This window comes from Cucumis sativus, chromosome 3 (assembly GCF_000004075.3).
Source record: "Cucumis sativus cultivar 9930 chromosome 3, Cucumber_9930_V3, whole genome shotgun sequence".
NCBI lineage: Eukaryota > Viridiplantae > Streptophyta > Magnoliopsida > Cucurbitales > Cucurbitaceae > Cucumis > Cucumis sativus.
Genome location: NC_026657.2, coordinates 19,674 through 41,071, shown reverse-complemented (window position 1 = coordinate 41,071; position 21,398 = coordinate 19,674). Strand labels below are relative to the sequence as shown.

Here is a 21,398-nt window from a genome sequence, read left to right as displayed (position 1 = left end):
TCCATTGATGAATCGATCAGCAGCTTCACATAAGATTGGGGTAAACAGAGAGCTTGATTCTCAATTGTAGGGTAACGAATCGATGTTCTTAGCTACACAACTCAATCATAAAATCGATCTGCAATGGAGGAAGAGTTTAGGGTAAAGAGAGATTGCAAAAAACCAAGACATTAAGGCCTTTTCTTTTTCTTTTTTTTTTTTTCCAGCCCTCCCTCGGGTAATAGCGCAGGACGAGCGAGCGAGCGAGCCAGTAAACTTCGCTCGTGTTTTTGCACGTTTTTCATTTCTTTCTCAAATTTATTTAAATAACAAAATTCATCTATTTTGGACTAATTTTTATATATATAACAATCAATATATCTACTAATATCTAACCAAATCAAAAAATTTGGTCCATTTTTAAAAATATTTTAGGTCTCTTCTTTTCTGCTATTTTTTTCTTTTTTTGGATTGGTGAGCTTTTGGAAATTAAATATTTTACCGTGTATTTTATAAATATTTATTCACTTTGTATATTTAAAAATAGCTTGTTAATTAGCTTATTTATTCATAAGTACTTTAAGCTTATAAAAGTTAGAAATAGGGTGGTTGACCCAAAATTTAAACTAATTTTCTTACCAACAAAAATCAAAACTTTAAATTAAATCTACAATTTAAAATCTATTACACTATTAACACCGAATGGTAGATCACAAACAGAATCGATTTTAATAGTTATTTTTTAATTAACGTATAGTTAATTGTCAAATAGAAGAATATATTTGATTATTAACCCCAATGTGGTAGTTTGATAGATCTATTAGTGTGCAATTTCTTTTTATTTGACTAGTTATTGTTTTAGTATGTTTTAAAGACAACTTTTAAAACTTCGTGAGTTTTCGTGTAATTTATGTTTTAACCAAAGTTTAAAATATAGTTATCAAAGTCTTAGTTTTAAGAAATTTAAATTACAATGGATGTTTTTGAAAAATTATAAAAATAATAAAAAAATAATTTTAAATTAGCAAATAAATATTTTGTTATTTTGAAATAAATAAACATGTCATTATTTATGTTAGTGACATTTTATATTTTATCTTGTGTGATTCATGAATTTTTCAAAATATCAATTTATCCTTCGGTTGATATCCAACCTATGAAAATGTGAGAATATCTAGAGAACTAAGGAAAATTTAAAAATTATAGTTTTAGTTAAATTTTTTTATTTGTTTTGTGGGCTAAGAAATTTTATGTTGGTTTTTTATAAATTCAAGATTGTTTATGAAAATTAATTTTCAATAGTTCACGACTATTTTTGAAATAAAGCTTGAACCCTTTTCGAAAGTAAGGAAGACTTTCTTGAAACTTTTGAAAGTCTACGGTTAATTTTGACACACACATCAAAACCCATCTGATAAACCCCCTTCAACTCTTCTTCCAATTCGGCCGTAATCCTTCTGAAACCCTATGTAATTTGTTCGCCAATCCATCGAATTTTCTTCTCTTTTACTCGTATTCTTCGTCATTTTCTGTTCCAATTTCGTTTTTCCCTTAAGAAAATACACAGTTGAACGGATTTCCCCACCTTTCCTCTTCGAATCTACACCTATATTGCATATTTTCGTCTTCCTCTGTCGTTGTGTTTTCATCCCTGATTTCATTTTCCCTTCGTTGAAACCCTTTTGCGTTTTCGTTGAGGGTTGTGTGCACGTTGCCTCTGAAACGGATCGCTTCCTCTTTGTGTTTTCATTGATCGGTTGCCGCTCACACTCGTTGTCTCTTAAACTTCTCGCCTTCCTCTCTATGTTTCCGTTCACAGCTTTGCTGTAACAGTTGTTGGTCCTACTTCCCCTTGCCGCGCATTTGTTTCAACCTTAAGGTGCTTCAAGTGACGGATGTTATGCCCAAATACCATATTCTATTGGTAGAAACCTACTTTGTTGCTTTTTATTAGGGTTTAGGGCTTCTAAATTCTAATTTTTCCACATACCCCTTGCTTAGGTCTATATTTTCATGGACATTGTGTACTTGCAGAGTCCTAATTGCCTAATTTTTCTATTAGATCTTTGTCATTTTCGTTTGTTACTGTATGTGTCATATCTCTTGTTTTCCATGATACTTGTTGGTTGCTTGTTGTCCAATTTATTACCATCATCCATTTACTATATATTTGCCCCTTGCTTCCCATTCCATTGCATCCTCAGTCTTAAAATTTTTTGCATCTCTAGATACTCTTTGGTACGTTTATCATTTTTCACTTAATTATAGATGTTCATATTTGTTGAGTTTCATCCCCATGTTGTTACCATTCAGTGTATTTCATATGCTCCTGTCTGTTCCATGTCTTCATTATTCATGACACACTAATTTCTTTGTTTTATCCCTATGTTTAGTCTATGTGTTCCGCAACTAGACTTTAAAAACCGCGTTAGCAAAATTATGGTTGGTAGATGTGAAGATTTTTTATACAAATACAAAGACTACAATTAGGTTAATCAATTTTGTTTTTAACTTAAGATTTTTTTTCAACAGAGTTTCAATATAGAATTTGTAAAAGACAAACAAGAATTTCAGTCCACTCTTACCGCGTCGGGTCCAATGTGCTTGGTGGGTACGAGGGATTTGCATCTGATGATGGCAACGATATGGAGTTTCCCACAATGTACAGTCAAAGACTAGACATATCACCTGACGAAATAATGGAGACACGATCCCGTGCAGGTGACAGAAGGAATGCTTCTAGCAAATCAAAGAGGAAATGGAGAGGACAGTCGATAGAAACTGCACACATACTTCGCAATGTCATTGAGTACGATAATGAGTAGCTCTTCTAGCAAATCAAAGAGGAAATGGAGAGGACAGTCGATAGAAACTGCACACATACTTCGCAATGTCATTGAGTACGATAATGAGTAGCTTAACTGCATTGCATACTAGTCGATATTACAATGGAAAGATGCAAGCACACTATGACAAGAGGTCATTCGATAGTTACATGCCATCCCCAAATTGACTAAAATCGATAGGTGTCGCTGTATGCGTATACTAATGCACAACGTTAGCGACATGAAAGCATTCCATGAATTTAAACTTATGTATGGTCATTCTCCGAGAAAACCCTTGAGTGCTTTTCGATATCTTTATCTGCATTGTTTACGATCTTTTCATATATATTGGTATTTTGTTGTTATGTGAACGACAATTTGTAGTGAACCAATTCTTCACAATTGTTCAGCTTCAAACTTTTATTTGCATGCTCTAACATATTTGTGCGTTACGTTTTGAACGACCCGAGAAAAAAAAAGAAACCCACCACAACATAAAGATTTATAAACCAAATTATGAATTAAATGGGGTATGTAAAAAACATGTTGCAAAACATATTTACAAAAAACAATATGATTTATTATAATTACATGTATTAATATTGTTTATTTTATATAGAAGAAAATTTATCAACACTAATGTAACCCTTCCCCCAAATGCATATTATAATAACACTACAAGCATAATTCTTCCCTCCAAATGCAGGTTATCATAATACTACTATCATAATCTCTCCTCCAAACAAATATTATCATAGTACTATCTATTATAATCCTCTCCAAACATATATTATCATAACACTACTATTCATAATCTTTCCCAAAAAAAAAAAACATATTACCATAACACTACCAATAATAAATCATCTAAACATATATTATCATAACACATTATCCTAGAATTATCATAATTATTATCAACTCTTTTTCTCCCCCAAATGCACTCTAAAGGAACTAAAGATAACTTTTTCTTTTCTTAAAATTACATTTTTATCTCTAAAATCTCAAATTCACCTTAAATAGAAGAACAAATAAATCACACATCTACAAAACATTAAATTCACGCTAAAATAGGGGATGCAATTATAATTTCAAATTATATTTAATTGATTTGAAATCAAAATTCCTCTCTCTAAGATTCAACATTTCATTTTTAGTCACCTTCTCTCTCTTTTTAATTTTTGCTACTTTTTAATTTTGTTAACCCGCTCGCCCCAGCTTTTTTGCTTTCATTTCTTTTACATTTTTTGTTGTTATTCATATACATATATCTGTTGAAAAAGTATTGTTTGCAGTAACATCTGTTCTAATGTTTCTTTCCATCAACAAAGTTAATTCTTCATCTTTTCATTTTCTTCAAAGTAAATGCCAATTGAAGAAATCAAAACTCAAATAGCATTTTTAAGAAGAAACCAAAACAACAATAAGAAAGAGATATAAAAATGCCTGTGAAGAAAATGAAAATTCAATAAGAAGAAGATTAAAACACCAGTGAAAAAAATAAAAGCTACAATGAGAATGGAAAGAAAGATATCAAAACACCCGTGGAAAAAAAATATCAGAATTTGGGAGAAAAAGAAGATCAAAACCCTAGCTCACCTGAGACGTGAAATTGTAGCGTGTTGAGGAAAAAAGAAATATCGTGCTAAACTTTCGACGGTGAAATAGGAATATAGCAAAAGTTGAGGGTAAACTGAAAATATGAAAAATAATGAAATTCAAATCTGAAAGTTTTGATATACCTGCAAAATCTAAAACCCCAAATACATTTGTCAACCATCACACTTTCCCTTAATTTAAAGTGAGCAATAAATTAATATTTACAAGTCAATAATAGTTTAGAAAAAAAACACAAAACAAAATTAAAGATTAAAAAGAATAACAACAACAAGAAGCTGGTTTGAAAAATTTCCCAGGCAAGCTCTAAATTTTCCTCTTTCCACGTCTCCCTGAGTCTATATCCATAAGCTTCAATGATGAAGTCGAAACCGACACACCAATGGATCCTGGTATATCAAGATCAACTCCAAGTGAGATGCTACCTGCACGCTTGATGTCAACCCCCTTTAGTTGCTGAATCTCAAGCCGTACTTTGTCAATCTAAATGCATGAGGGGTAAACAAAAAGCAATAAAAGATGTAAGTGCATAATAGCAGATATTTGTTCAAACACACTAACTATTCATCAAAATATCAGAGTAACATGAACGCCTTACTAATTCGATGTGATGAATGGAGGAATGTGCATCAACCAGTCTCCTTTGCAGATCATCTGCCTTTTTACATTGATATTCCGCGTTTTCCATCTCATTCCCCTTTTCACCCAACTCTTGGTATAAAGCTATAATGTATACAAAAATAAAAATTAATTTGTATGTGCATTATTAATATAATACATATATCACCGGAAAGTGTAACAATATTTATGGGGTTCACTATATATATTTGTACGAAGACTAAACAACTTTATTTGAACATGTGAAAAAAAATGGTTCTGAGACAGTTGCTCCCAGCGTGTGTTCTTCATTCTAAGTGCCTTGTGAAAATCTCATTCCACTAAAATGTTAATAGTAACTAGAAAGAATATATATCATTGGCATACTTGTTAAAACTGATAGTACCCAGATCTGAGTTGGGATGTCATAGAGTTTCTTTGCCAATGTTAAAGATGATCTTAATATCTCTCTGGCCTGCACGGTGTCATGTAGAGCAAGTGCTAAACTCCCGAGGATTGTCAAATATTGTGCGACAAGTTGAAGATTCCCCAAATGATTGTGGGTCAATTGTAATCCTTTCGCCAACCGATTTCTGAATAAGAGGGGGAAAACACCCTTAGCTGATGCCATGTTTCTTTCCCAACATCAATGACATAACAAATACCATATGCTATTATTTGAGGCCTCGATATTTTAGGAGTTGATTCTTGTGAGTGCAGTGGAAATAACCGATGCTGGAAATATGGAGGCAAGACTGGTTTTATATTTAAGATATCGACAGACTATTTTGTAGCCTCTTTTTGTTTCTAAGGTTCCAACTATCAAAAGGTACACTTTTAATGTGTAAATTTGAAAATGATTCTAGTTGCAAATGATTACCATGCTATTAGTAATAGTCCATTCGAGTTAGAGACCATTTTGACTAACAGGTGCACCTTTTGAAATCTCATAGATAAAAAAGATATCAACTCTGAATCTTGTGGACCAAAAGTGAATTTTACAAAAAAAAAAAAAAAAAGCAAAAAACTATGCAGCAAAGTATAGCTTTGCCACATCCATTAACTAGAACCTAATACATTGATAAGAAAAGATAAGATACAAATATGAACACTATTTACAAAGAAAAGCTTAGAAAACATACAAGGAATGGTTACAGGAAGGCTCAAAGTAAGAAGCCATAATTCAGCTGCTGATTGACACAAAGCTGAAAACTACAGACATGCAGATCATTAATTACGTGATCCTTTTTTTTAAAAGGAAACGGATCTCATTTATTGTAAAAATGAGGCAAAGCTCAAAGTACAATAGGGTTATACAATGAGCAATTAAAGAACTAGGGATCATAGACGCACCGGACATCTCAACTAGGTTGGCACCTTCTTAGCGTCCTCATCATATCCAAAAAATAGAAAAGTGAAATGACATAGAGCTAGTAAAAGTGGTCCAAAAAATAAGACCTTTACAACAGCAGCCTATCATTAACAAAAGACTAACAGACAAATCTAAACCGTGCAAAATACGTTGATTTCTTTCAAACCATATTTCTACGACTGCATTGCACCACAATATTGATGAGATTTTCTCTAAATCTGGTCCAGAGAGAATTTGCAGCACTTTACCACTAAAGCTGCCATAAAAAACCCATCTGAAATAAAAAATTCGCATCAGCCTACACCAACAATTCACTGCATAAGGACACTCGAAAAAAGATCTTCTTGATTCATACCACATAGATGGCACATATGAGGAGATAGGCAATGAGAGGAAAGCTTTCTTAGCACAATTAAAATTCCCTTGAAGCATAATTCACACAGATATGTTGGCTCTTTAAGGGCTCTTAGTTTTCCAAAGCCCCCAGTATAAAGAAACATCAATTGGAGAAGTAGGTGATTGGTGAGTAAGCAAGGATTTAGCGATGAAGCAGCTACTTGGTTATAGGGACCAAACTTTCTTGTCCTGATTAGAGTTTACCATTTTCCCATTAAAGAAATCGTCGGTGATTGAAAGTCAACAACCTCCTCTTCTTTCAATAATCTTTTAAAGTAAACCGCCCTGGAACTAATTTGGCTATCCCAATGTTCAGAAATTGACCCTTTAGGCAAGAGGGCAATACGAGATAATCTAAGGAACTTGCTGTTTAGGGGAATATTATCCAGCCATGGATCAGTCCAAAAAAACACTCTGCTGCCATTACCAATTTTGAAAGTGGCTAGTACTTTAATCTTGCGCCATTCTCTTGAAATACTAATCCACAGGGTTCTCAAACTCAAGGTGGCCTTTTGTTATGACATGAATCTCAATCCCCATTTTGATAAAAGAGCCATATTTCTATTTCTTATTCTCAGCTGAAGCCCCCATCTCTTTGGCTTTTGATGATTTTAGACCATTTAGCTAAATGGTTCAGCTTTCCCCCATTATTCTCAAATCCCTTAATTTCTTTCATGATTTTTCTCCAAGGTATTAGAAACTGAAATTGGCATGAGGAAAGTTGATATGTAGTAAGTTGGGAGATTGGAAAGGACCGATTTACAGTGTGATTCTTCCACCACAAGATAAGTTGTATCTCAACTTGCTTAGTTTACCTTGAATTCTATCTATCAGAGTATTTAGAGTATTTTTAGGAGATATTATTAAGATTTTATTCTGCTGATTATTTCCTTAAGTGCATTCCTCATTTAGTATATTTAAGCTTGTACCTTTGCTAAATGAACAATGAAATAAAGATTCATTCCATAAAAAGAACATGGTATCAGAGCTCTAGGTTTCTTTTGTCTCATTGAATCTAGCCCCCACATCCCCGTTCGATATCTGCCTCCATTGATCATTCGTCGACGAAGGCAGAGCCATCCCCGATTAACCGCCACCGCCCCTTGGATTTGCAAATCCGCCACCGCTGTTGCACCTTAATTCCCTTTGCCGCTCAAATCGGCTGCCATCCAAACTCAGAAACCCCATTCGTGTTCTTCATTTTCACCACCATCCGCCCCCGATTTATTTTTTGTTCAGTTCCGCTCAGCCTCTCAGCTCTGATCAGTTTGGTTTTTGTTCTGTTCACCTCCAGATTTCGAATCCGTTCAATCTGATTCCAACCTGCTTTGATTTGGTTTCCGCCTCTGGTTTCAGTTCAGATTTGTCCCGCACATCTCCGGTTTTCATCTGCTTTGTCCCACAGATCCAATCTCGTTTCAAGATCTGTTCGATTCTGATCCGTCTGCTCCAAATCCAACCAACCTTCCCCTCATCTAAGCCCAGGAGTTCTTGTTTCGTTCTTCGTAGGTTCTGATATAGATCTCTATATGAGGATCTATGTTTCTATCCTAGAAGTTCTTCGTCTTGTTCTTCGTGGGTTTGTTTTAACCAAGAAGTTCTTCGTGTTTGTTCTCCGTGGGTTTCTAATCTACTGATTTGTTTCTTTTCTCAGCAAACTCAAGTTCGTGATTTGAACCTTGAGTTTGAGGGAGGGTATTGGAGGATTTAGAGTATTTTTAGGAGATATTATTATGATATTGTTCTATTGATTATTTCCTTAAGTTATTCCTCATCTAGTATATTTAGGCTTGTACCTTTGTTAAATGATCATTGAAATAGAGATTCATTCCATAAAAACAACACTATCTATAATGGGCTGCCAGAATAAGGAGCTTTTTGGGTAGCCTCCAAGCGGTAAACCAAGGTACATTAAGTGAAGCTTTTCTATCTTACATCTTAAATCTTAGTCTTGAGGCCGTTTTAGTGATCATTCTTTCCTCTATATTAAATCCAGAAATGGCAGATTTTTCCCAATTGACTTTTTGTCCAGAACACCATTCTAATAAGACCAAAGTCTTTTGGAGGATTTCCATCATTGCCTCATCATTTTTAAAGGAAAAATGTACCTTGTCTTTGCCTACAATAAAGCCTTCAAACATTCCCATTCGTATGTATTATTGAAATTAGGCTACTTAGAACTTCACTTGCTAGGAGGAAAAGAAATGGGAAAAGTGGGTCTACTTATTGAAGGCCTCATGATGCTTGAATTCTGCCTCATGGTCGGCCATTTATAAAGATTGAATATTTGGGATTGAGCATGCAACCTATTATCATTTTATCCATCGGCCATCTCAAAATTTTTTTGTGCTATTACTTTTTCTAAAAAGTCCCAATTGACCCGCTTTTTCAAGGTCCAACTTAATCAGCCACACTTTCTTCTTTTTCACTATGTATTCTTCCACCACTTCATTGGCAATGTGATGGAACACTAAGGTTGTGTTCTATCGATGAAACTTTTATTGATAATTTAACCAAATCGAATGCAATATCAAAGAAGAAGAATAATAAAACGAATTGAGGAAATCTCAATTCGGTTACTATCTCTCACTGCTACCTTTATTAATATAATTAGATTATTCTTAGGAGATATTATTCTAGAGATATTATTTGATATTATTTCCTTAAGTGTATTTCTCTATGGTTATATATAGGCTTGTATCTCTACTAAATAATGAATGAAATATAGATTAATTCCATAAAATCAACATGGTATCAGAGCTCTAGGGTTTTCCCCTTATTGAATTCTAGCCTCCACATCCCGTTTGATCTCTGCCTCCGTTGATCATTCATCAACGGAGGCAGAATCATCTCCCATTAGCTGAAGCCGCCCCTTAGATCTGCAAATCCGCCGTTGTCGTTGCACCTTCCCTTTGCCACTCATTGCTGTTCAAATCTGCCACCATCCAAACCCCAGAAACCCCATTCGTTTTTCACTAGCGTCTGCGGCGGCCATCTCCTTCATAGTTCTTCGTCCGATCTCTTGTTTTTCCGTTAGCCAAGCAGCCGATTGAACCTTTGTCAGTTGAAGTCGAACGCCCAGCCGAAGAGTTTCGGTTTTGTTCGTCGTCCAAGAAGCTCTGCTCGCCGCAACATAAAGTTGCCGTTGCTCCATCTCCTTGCGCTGTCCCAACAAAACCATGAAACCCCATGTCCTCAGATCCTCGCGTCTGCCTCCAATCTGTTCCAAATCTGTCTAATTTCGTTCAGACCCATCCTTCATGTCTGCCTTCAAAGTTTAGATCGAAGCCCAGATCCAACGACGCCTCGTTTCTGTTTTTGTTCAGATCCGCTAAGCCTCTCTGCTCCATTCAGTTCAGTTTCCGTTCTGTTCGCCCCAGATTTCCCGTTTAATCTGATTCTGACTTGCTCTAGTTTAGTTCGTTCGGTTCCATTCTGATCCGACAAAACACTTCTGTCCAATTCCGACCCTGTTTTTGTCCAGCTTTGATTCTACTTTGCTTCAGTTTTGCTCTTTCATTTTGCCCCCGAAGTTCTTGTTTCGTTCTTCCTAGGTTCTGTTATAGATCTCTATACGAAGATCTATGTTTCTATCCCAGAAGTTTTTCGTGGGTTTGTTTTAACCTAGAAGTTCTTTGTGTGTTTGTTCTTCGGGTTTTTTATTCTATTCTAGATATATTGTTTCTTTTCTTAGTTCTTAGCAAACTCAAGTTTGTGATTTCAACCTTGAGTTTGAGGGAGGGTATTAATATAATTAGATTATTCTTAGGAGATATTATTTTGGAGATATTATTTGATATTATTTCCTTAAGTGTATTTCTCTATGGTTATATATAGGCTTGTATCTCTACTAAATAATGAATGAAATATAGATTAATTCCATAAAATCAACAACCTTCTCTCTCAAAGGTGCACAAACACCTGACTAAATCTCCGAAATCTAACTACTTTCCCTCCAAGACTACAACTCTGTTTATAATGATTTAGAAAGAATATCCTAACTAACTCACACAACCTACTCACACGTGCCAACACTAACACTCTCTTTCCTCTTCTTCCTTCTACTATATTAAATTTCCTTTTCCGACCCGAATTCTTATTTAGAAATCTGGCTGGTAGGGGTGGTCACTGAAACCATAACACCAAACCATTTATAAAATCTGAACTGAACCGAATCGAATCGAAAACTTACTTTTTTTTTTAAACAGAGACGAAACTTCTTTATTAGTAAGAACTCTAAGTACAAGAGATTTATACAAAGGGAGCAATAAAAAAGAAGATAAACGGGGGAGTCCTAGGGGATCAGGTATTGAAAACTTATTAAAACTGAAAAATGTAGTTCGATTCGGTTTAAAGAAATTTTAAAACTGAATTGTTCAGTTCGGTTTAGCTTCATTTATGAAAACTGATTTTCAAACTGAACTAAACTGCATTTATAAAAATATATATATATATATAATTTAGGGTTGCCTTGCCTAGTGCCTTGCCGCTGCCTGCCCACTTGATTTTCATTATATTTTTCTCATCTCTTGCTCACTCTCAGTCTCTCAACTCTCCGCAGTTCGCAGCCCACTTGCCACTGCCCATGGTCAACTTTTCCAATCTTCTCGGCCACTCACTCTCTCTCAGTATCTCGGTTCTCCTCATGTGTCCACCTTCTCATCTCTCAAACTCTCCTCATCCCCTGTCTTCATCTCCATCTGGACCATTTCCGATTCTTTCTCATCTCCATCTTTGGCAGGCTGTCTTCATCTCTCTGTTTGACCTTCGTCTCCAGCAGTCTTCTGCTTTATTAGTAAAAAAAAAATTAATCTTTGGCAGTCTTATGCTTTAATTTCCAACATACTTCTTCTCTCACCCTCTTGCCAATCAATATCTCCTTCAATTTCTTTCTAAGAAAAGAGAAAAATTGAAAATCAAACCGAAACAAACAGCATATATGCTGTTCGGTCTGTACAGACAAAGCAGGGTGGTTTGGTTTTGCCATTAAAAACTTTCAAATCTGCAATTCAGTTCAGTTTGCCACCAAACCAAACCGTTTCCACCCCTACTTTGGTTTGTTTTTCCTTTTTTTTTATAAAGGAGACAGTCTCAAATTTTATTAATAAAATCAAGACTAATGCTCAGAGAATTATACACAAAACACACACAAAAGGAGAGACTGAAGATCACCCCTACTTTGGTTTGTAGGAAGGTTAACAAAGCTTCTAAAATAAGGGCCATAAAAAATGCAAATCAACAGATCACTTGGCAAAGGGTCAGAACTCACTACAAGGCAGTGGTAGTTGGCCACTTAAAACCTTGCAGGGGAAGATTAAGACCTCAAATACTTGCTGTATTCTCCTATCTAAATGGAAAAAGATACCTTGCTTCTTGTAAATCATGTTGCTTCATCAGTAAGAGGCCATACGCAAAAAGAACACTTGTTTTCTCTCGAACACCAACAAAAGAATCCATCATGCTGTAAACTGGTCCAATCAAGTCAAGTGCCTGTAATGCTATTTCAATCAATCAAACTAAAAAATGTGGAAGCTAGTATATTTCATCTTGTATATAAATTCTAAGCAGGAGAAAATGTTACAAGAGTAGATGATTCAGCATCGCCAATACAGATATAAGAGACAGCAGCATAAACTTGGCACATTGCTTGAATTGATTTGCTCTCTGTAAGCTACACAATCAGACAAGAGAATCAACAAAATTTGACACAAATAACAAACCATAAGCACAGTGTGAGATTTCAAGCAGTATCAGAAGCATGGAAACTAAAATTGCAAGACCTTTGCAGCTTCGATATAATGGAAAGTTGCTTCATGGTAACAACCAACGTAGTGAGCATACTGGCCTCTAAGCATCTCAATCATACTCTCACATGCCTGTAAGATTGTAGGAAAGCGCAAGAACCAATTCTTCATCTGCACTAAGGCCTACATAATACAATACAGGTATTTAGACAAAGGATGCGCCTACCGACGGAGAGGCAAACATTCCACTTTCTTCTTTGGGATATTGTCACATTTTTTAACATGAAATTTTTTTTTAATGAAAAGAAGCAAAAATGTTCAAAGAATATATACTCCAATGAAGAGTAAGAAGACAAAACCTGAAACATCCAAAGAATGGAATACCAAGATGTAGATTTGTGAAGTCATTTACATCTTATAATTATTTTTAGATGTCCTGTTCTTCTATAATTAATTCCAAACCTAGGATTCCTCGTGTATTATAATCAATTTTTTTTTTTAAAAAAGGAAACACACTTTTCATTGATTAATGAAAAGAAACAGAGTCACTATACAAAATACAAGAAAATATACAACATCTCAACCAGGTTGACAACCCTTAGCGCTCTCATCATATCCGAACAAGGAGAATAGTCAAAATAAGAAATAAGAAATACATCCCAAACTCAATGTCCAAAGAAAAAAATATAGGAACATTAAGACCAAGAACTCAAGAAAATAACAAGCAGTGATACAAATACAAAATGACTCCTAAGACAGAAAAATAAGTACACAAAAAGTCTTCTGCTACTTAGGAGGGAAAATGAAAGCCTGCCAATTCAGATTGATCTCCTGAATTGAAAAGTCTTCAAAAATATTTGGAAGCATACACCATGAAGAAGCGTTTAAATGAGGAAGCTCAAAGTGGTCTAGCCAAGGGAAAATTTTATCGTGGAAGACTCATTGGTTTCTTTCAAACCATAATCCAGATAGTAGGGCTTTTACCGCGTTGCTTCAAATAAAAAAAGGCCTTTTCTTGAGGGCTGGACCAACCAAAGTATGTTGGACATTACTCCTAAAATCATTTCCAAAAACCCAAGATAGATTAAAGGTTTGAAGCAATCTGAAACAGCATCTCTTAGCATAGTCACAATCAAAGGGATGGTGCTGTAAATCCTCCAGATTATTTAAACAAAGGGGGCAGATATGAGGCAATAAGCAATGAGAGAGGAGTTTCCTTTGCTTTTTGAAAAGGAGAACCTCTTCATTAATATTCAAACTCAAAGTAAGTTATATACTAAGAGTACCAAAAGAGAGACCTAAGGATCAGGGGACACATTTGGACATCTCAACTAGGTTGACACCTTTTTAGCGTCCTAACCTTGTCTGCGTAGCTTAAACTCTTGCTCTCAGATGGAAAATTAGACGTGGGCCTTGTATTTGCAAACCATCTTGTATAGTCTACCTTAGACAGGAAACTCTTTAACATTTTATGGAAATCTAACCACCTCTGCCTGTCCTCCCCTGCACGCATTCGAATGTTGGAGTGACCACTTGACAAAGGCCAAAAATCACAGCATAGCATCCATCCAACTTTGGACCAGAATTTCGACACTTTCATTCTTCCTCGATCCAAATCCCCAGAATTATGAAAGAAACCATCTTTTGTACCTCTCATAAGGACCGCTATAGATTTCATGGTTCAGCTGTGCCTTTGAAACTGACAACCTTCTTTGCGCTTCCACATCTTCTACTTGGAACTTTCCATCTTCCAACCAGATACAGCAGTGTGCTTGGAGGATTCGACATCTTATCACTTCCATCATTTCAAAACTTCTGACTGAAGGATTAAGAAACGCTAGGAGGAGAACGAAAAAGAAAAATTGAGTCGTCGATATTGACTGCTAGAGAAGGAGAAGGATGGGAGAGGGGGAGGAGAGAGGAGAGAGAAGAGAGAGAAACCTACCTTTGTCTGGGTTTGGAGGGGCCTAAAGGACCGAGGGGAGTTTCCTTTGCATAACGGCAGCACAATTCAAATTCCCAGAAAGCATAATCCAAAGAGTAATATTCACTCTTCACGAGCTGTTTGATTTCCAGATGCAAACTTCCGGTGAATTTTCAAGGGGTGTAGCAGAAGAAAGGTGATTAACAAGGGATTTAATAGAGAAGGCACCGCTTGTTTCCAAAGACCACATTCTTTTATCTGGGGCACTCGGTAATTCTTTTCCTGCCAACAAAGAAAAAAGAGCCTGAAAATCATTAATTTCTTCTTCTTTCCGCAATCTTATGAAGGTTAAAGACCAAGAAGAAGTATAGAAATCCCAATGGTCAGCAGTAGATCCTTCCGAAATGCGTGCACTTCTGAACAAACGTGGGAATGCGAATTTTAGAGGAATTTTAACCACCCACAGATCTGACCTGAAGGCTGTTCTTCTGCCATTTCCTACTTTAAACACTGCCAAAGCTTTTCGAATGGTGTTTGGAGCAGAAAGTAAATTGGGTAAAATCAGCTCTTAGCGGTGTCAATGTGGTTGAGGAAGTCTTGTTTCAAACAGCAAACCGGTTAGGTTTCAAGGCAGAAAAGTTACCTTTTTTATATTTCGGTCTCCCCTTGGAAGGCTACCCTCGACAAAAAGAGTTTTGGCAACCAGTTATTGATCGAGTTCACAAAAAATTAGATAGATGGAAAAAATTTAACATTTCTAGAGGAGGTAGACATACTTTGTCCAATTCGGTCTTGGCTAGTCTCCCCACATACTATCAATCTTTGTTTTCTATCCCCGAAAAATGTGGCTGCCTCTTTGGAGAAAATTATGAGGAATTTCTTTTGGGAAGGTTATGCTGGCAGTAAAATCAATCAACTTGTGAATTGCAGCAAGGTTACACTATCAATAAAGGATGGGGTCTCGACTTAGGTGGCATTAAAGTACATAACATTGCTTTGCTTGCTAAGTGAGGGTGGAAACTTTAAAAGGAAGACAGCTTTATGTAGGCAAATAGAAAGAAGCATCCACGGCAAAGAGGCATTTGACTGGTTTGCAATGGAAAAGTTTGGTAATAGCCTAAGGAGTCCATAGGTAAGCATTTCAAGAGTGTGGAGGTCGGTGGAATCACTAGCTTTATTTAAACTTGGCAATGGTTGTAGAATCGGATTCTGGATAGATCTTTGAGTTGATGTCATCCCTCTCAAGGATTAATTTTCCAAGCTTTTTAGAATTGCTCTATTGCTCAACGGCTCTGTTGCAACACATTGGGACATTGAAACTTTATCTTGGTTCTTATCTTTTAGAAGATGTTTGAAAGAAGATGAAATTGCAGAGTTTTAATCCTTATTATACCTCCCCTTGTCTGAAAAAGTGAGATTCTGAAGATTATAGATATTGGTCCATTGACCACCAAGGCCATTACACTGTTAAGTCTCTTTGGGTTTATCTACAAACTGCCTCCCCGATGGATAACCACTTATTTAAAGCTATGTGGAATTCAAGCAGTCCTCAGAGAATTAATATTCTAATGTGGATTATGGTTTTTGGGTTCCTCAACAGTTCAGAAATCTGGCAAAGGAAATAAACTAACAAGTACCTTCTTCTTCAGCCCGTCCTCTCTGTATGAAGGCTAATGAGGACCTTCTTCATCTCTTTATGACCTGTCCCTTTTCATCCTTCTGCTGGGGTAGCATATTCTCTATCTTTAAAACTGATTGGGTTTTTAATGGGTCCCTAAGTTCAAATGTGCTTCAGCTTTTGATGGGTCCATTTCTATCTAAGAAACCACATTTAATATGGGTAAACAGGTCTAAAGCTCTCCTTACGGAATTATGGCTCGAGCGTAACAAATGGATTTTTCATGATAAGGAAAGACCAAGGTCAGAAATTGTCTGCCTAACGTAATGCTACAGCTTGGTGTTCTTTAAATAAGGAATTTGAGAATTACTCCATTCAAGACATATGCCTGGGATGTTTTTCTCTCTCAACCAGCATTATAGTTGGTGATTTCGACTGCAGAATATTCAGATTGAAAGATTCTTACAGCAGGCCTCTTTCTACGCTTTGAAGTCTTGGTGGATTGGTTCATTTTTTTCTTACTTTAGCCATAGAATTTTCATGTATTTCTTGTTTTGGCCTTCACAGGTGTTAGATGTTTTCTCTGGTTTGCATTGTTTTCTTTTCTGATAGCTTCTTTTGTCTCGACTCTGTTGTATTAATCTGGACATCAAATAATTTTAGTTTGGTTTTGTTTCGTTTCTTTGGAATATGATGATTGGCGCTAGGGGGTGTCCACCTAGTTGAGATGTCCGAGTGCGCCTCTTGATCCCCAAGGTTACCTCTTATAGGATTTTTTTATTTACTCTCATTGTATAATTCTCTTGTACTTTAAGTTTCATTATTAATAAAGAAGTTTGTCTCTATTTCAAAAAAATTTACATCTAAACAATGTTTTTGAGCAAAAGAAACTTTTGCAAAGCTCTTAGGTCACAGGAAGTATGATGCTGGCCATGAGGTATAACCAAACTTTAATACCAATTTTAATACCTTTGTTGTTTCTATTATTTATTTATTTTGGTAATATATATATATACCCTAGTTATAAAGTTCTGAAGCTACAGAACAAACTCCAGCAAAACGACCAAACAAAATACAACTAACGAACATTAGCTTGTATCATTTGGAGATACTTCTTGCAAAAGAGGATAAAAGTGTGTGCTGAATATCACGAAAACCTTTAGAACACCACAAGGAAAAGGAAAAGACTAAGTCAACAAGACACAAATAGAGGGTGAGAGAGGGATGACAATTGAAAAAAAGTACACTCACAGATAAGTAAACTTTCCTAGTTCTTACCTCTTGAGCCTCAACAAATTCAGAACGTGTCAACTCAATGGCTACTTTGTTTTCAAGAAGTTGCATAATGAGCATTAAATAAACGCCAGCCATCCATATGGCAGAGTGCTGCAAACTGACTTCTGCTAAAAACAAAGTTTCATAGAGTTAATTAATTAGAGTTTTTTAGTTTGTTACAACATGAAATTGTGAAGTGTATACAACTTTAGATTTATCCCTTAATTAGTGTTATTATATTTGCTGAAATTAGAATGTGATTATTACGATATGATTTTTTCCCTTTCTATTTTAGGTCTTTCTTCTATTTAAGTGAGACTATTGTGATGCTGTGAATAAGGGAAAGACATATTGATATAATAAGAATAATAACAGAGATAGTCTAAAGAGTTAGCCAAACTGCATGGTAGTTAAAACAGTTAGAATACTTAACTGTTTTGTAACAACTTTCTCATAACTAACCTTGCTGGCCGGAGAGGAATAAACCCAGCCGCGGGGGACGATCGTGTGCAAGAAGAAGTGGAGGAAATCGCCGCCCTCTCTCCAGAGACATCAACGGTTCGCTTGCTGGCCGTCGAGGAATCCTTGGGAGATCTTCACAACAAGTTTGATAGAATGATGGAGAACTTCGAGTTGCTGAACAGAAGGATGGATGAGCTGCCGCCGCCGCCGCGAAAAGAAGCAAATGTGGCAAACGACTATAATTTCAGTGACAGACGAGGTCGACGAGCAAGAAGGAATTACAAAAACCTCCACAACCAATGACACGCCCAAAGAGGAAGGCCCGGTTACGACCCGCCACAGTACCTTGAAGAAGATATTCAAGAGGACCAAGAAGTATGGGAAGAACTACAAGAAGATGGTACGAAGGGCAACAATGAACAAGGAAATCTATGGAACCATAATGATGAAGTGCGAATGAGACGAAACAATAGGAGGTTTGATGCACGAAGAGAGGTACATCATGATTACAAGATGAAGATTGATCTTCCAACGTATAGTGGCAAACGGGAGGAAGATGCACTTAGATTGGATAAAGAACATTGAGAATTTTGTCTCCGTTGCAAAAAAAAAAAGAACATTGAGAATTTTTTCAACTACATGGATACTTCTGAACAAGAAAAGATGCACTTAGTGGCCTTGAAACTCAGAGCTGGTGCTTTGGCATGGTAAGGTCAGCTAGAGATCAATAGACAAAGATGTGGGAAGCAGCCCATCCGTTCTTGGGAGAAGATGAAGAAGTTGTTGAAGGCTTGGTTCTTACCTCCGACTTATGAACAAGCTTTATATAACCAGTACCAGAATTGCCGCCAAGGTACTAAAACGATAGCCAAATATATTGAAGAGTTCCATTATATTGAAGAGTTCCATTACTTGAGTGCTAGAACAAACCTGAGTGAGGAAGGTCACCTTGTTGCCAAAGGTTATGCTCAAATCTATGGAACTGATTATTCAGATACATTTTCTCCAGTTGCCAAATTAACTTCCATCCGCCTATTTCTTTCCATGGCTGCTACCCATAAATGACCTTTGCATCAACTTGACATTAAGAATGCTTTTCTGCATGGTGATCAGTTTATATGGAGCAACCACCTGGGTTTGTTGCTCAGAGGGAGAGATAAAGTATGTCACCTTCGAAAATCTTTGTATGGTTTGAAACAGAGTCCTCGTGCGTGGTTTGGTAAGTTTAGTTAAGCTCTTGTATGCTTTGGTATGCAGAAGAGTACATCTGATCATTCAGTTTTCTATCGCCGATCTGATAATGGTATAGTTCTACTAGTTGTATATGTTGATGATATTGTTATTACTAGAAATGATGCTCGGGTATTTCATCTCTCAAAACTTTCCTTCAAGGTCAGTTTTATACAAAAGATTTGGGCCAATTGAAATATTTTTTTGACAGTGAAGTGATGAGAAGCAAGAAAGGTATTTATTTGTCTCAACGAAAATATGTACTTGATTTATTGTCCGAGACAGGAAAATTAGGAACCAAACCAAGTGGCACTCCTATGATGCCAAATCAGCAACTTGTTTTTTTGAAACGGAGACAAGTTTCTTTATTAATAAAGGAAAATGAGACTAATGCTCAAAGTATAAGAGAATTATACAAAGAGCAAAACAAGAAAAGACAAAAACAACCAAACAAACTGCCCAAAAAAGATCTCAGCCAAAACAAGGGAAAACGACCAAAACAAACAAAAAGCAAAGAATAGGCTAAAAAGGCGAAATCCAACAGAAAAAATGAAGTTAAAACTAAAACAAAACGAAGAGAACTAAATACAAAGCATAACAAAATAACTCTCTCAAAAGGAAACCATTCAAATCTAGAGACTAGCAAAAAGATGCAGACGGTGATCTCAAAACCATCTTGCCAAAGAAGTCCAAACCCAAAAGCGGAACAAAAGGTTGTACTTCCTTTACAACACCTCAACCCACCATGTTGAATCTACAATCAGCAACTTGTTAAAGAAGGAGAATTATGTAAAGATCCTGGGAGATATAGGAGATTAGTTGGGAAGTTGAACTATTTAACAGTAACTCGACCAAACATTGCTTATTCTGTAACTGTTGTAAGTCAGTTCATGTCTTCCCCTACAATGGATCATTGGGCTGCAGTAGAGCAGATTTTGTGTTATCCAAAAGTTGCTCCTAGATGTGGGATCTTTCACAAAGATCATGGACATACGAGAGTTGAATGTTTTTCTGATGCTGATTGGGCAGAATCTTGTGAGGATAAGAGATCAACTTCTGGATATTGTGTCTTTGTAGGTGGAAACTTAGTATCATGGAAGAGTAAGAAACAAAATGTTGTTTCTCGTTCGAGTGTTGAGTCAGAATATCGAGCTATGGCACAATCTGTGTGCGAAATAATATGGGTTCACCAATTATTATCTGAGATAGGCTTTAGTATTACAGTGCTAGCTAAATTATGGTGTGATAATCAAGTTGCACTTCACATTGCATCTAATCCAATATTTCATGAACGAACTAAACATATTGAGGTGGATGGTCACTTCATTCGTGAGAAAATCCAAGATGGGTTGGTGTCCACCGGATACGTAAAGATTGGAGAACAATTAGGAGATATTTTGACTAAAGCTTTAAATGGAGCAAGGATAAGCTATCTGTGCAACAAGCTGGGCATGATCGACACATTTGCTCCAGCTTGGGGGGAGTGTTATGATATATAGTTATAACTATGTCCTTTATTGTAATTGTACATAGTGTCTAGGGTTTATTTTATTCTCTATATAAATATGTAACTTTTCTCTGACTCAATATGTATAAGAAATATACTTCTCTGAATTCTAGAATACAGGTGGAACCGACGAGGCCATGGTGACCCACAACGAAGATCTTTGCAATATATCAAAGAGGAACAAGGATCCCAATGAAGCGTTGTCGGTTGTGCTGCCCATCGTCGGAGGTGGAAGGAGAGAATTGTTAGTGGCCGGCGAGAGGAAGGAATATATGAGGGCGTGTGAGAATATTTCTGCTAGAGTAATCTGCATTCCTTACTTTCCCAACAATAGAACAAATTGTTGTGTTAAAAAAAAAAAATTGTTATGTGTTAACTAAAGGTCCCCTAAAATGGCAATTTAACAGTTCAATTGACGAGGTTGCAATAAACGATATCTTGTTGTCACATAAGGGGAGTATATATTGCTTCCTTTTATGTTAAATATATATTTTTTGTAGGGTTGTTTTCAAATAGAGCAAAATGAACAATTTCTTTTACAAATATAGCAAATTTCACGGTCTATCGTTGATAGACTGATAGACGTGACATTTTGATATATATGTGAATATGTTCAATAATTTTGTCACTTAAAGCAATTTCCCATTTTTGTCTTTATTATATTATATTTACTGATTTTGTATTTTCTTGATTTGTATTGAGTGTTCCTTTTGTTTAAGAACTCTTTTCTTCTCAAAGAAAATATGACATGAAGTATAAACTCAACAGTATATTTGAAATTAACCAACAATTTCACCAGTTAAACGGTCACCAATTTCCATGGAAGGATCTTTTTCCCATTCTTTTTACAAA

The 21,398-nt window shown here is 36.0% G+C and overlaps 1 protein-coding gene and 1 long non-coding RNA gene across 7 annotated transcripts in view; one reads left to right on the top strand and one right to left on the bottom strand.

The window, feature by feature from the left end:
• Window positions 1–1,291: 1,291 nt before the first annotated feature.
• On the top strand, window positions 1,292–3,227 carry LOC105434771. The gene is made up of 2 exons (XR_968823.2): window positions 1,292–1,903; window positions 2,512–3,227. It is a non-coding gene; the product is annotated as an uncharacterized LOC105434771 (long non-coding RNA).
• Window positions 3,228–4,504: 1,277 nt separating this feature from the next.
• Window positions 4,505–21,398, bottom strand: part of LOC101207429 (sister chromatid cohesion protein SCC4) — a 28,499-nt gene continuing 11,605 nt past the window's right edge. The window contains exons 7-14 of one of the 6 annotated variants that reach the window (XM_031882178.1): window positions 17,810–18,004; window positions 17,351–17,472; window positions 12,567–12,713; window positions 12,368–12,457; window positions 12,152–12,276; window positions 5,406–5,611; window positions 5,020–5,144; window positions 4,505–4,904 (exon numbers count right to left, since the gene is read on the bottom strand). In XM_031882178.1, the coding sequence (XP_031738038.1) occupies window positions 4,728–4,904; window positions 5,020–5,144; window positions 5,406–5,611; window positions 12,152–12,276; window positions 12,368–12,457; window positions 12,567–12,713; window positions 17,351–17,472; window positions 17,810–18,004 (1,187 nt within the window). In that variant the 3' untranslated portion in view covers window positions 4,505–4,727. Of the gene's footprint in view, window positions 4,905–5,019; window positions 5,145–5,405; window positions 5,612–6,160; window positions 6,231–11,261; window positions 11,571–12,151; window positions 12,277–12,367; window positions 12,458–12,566; window positions 12,714–17,350; window positions 17,473–17,809; window positions 18,005–21,398 lie in introns of those variants that run through there. The other 5 variants (XM_031882179.1, XR_004215113.1, XM_004146141.3 and 2 more) reach the window with 5 other exon arrangements.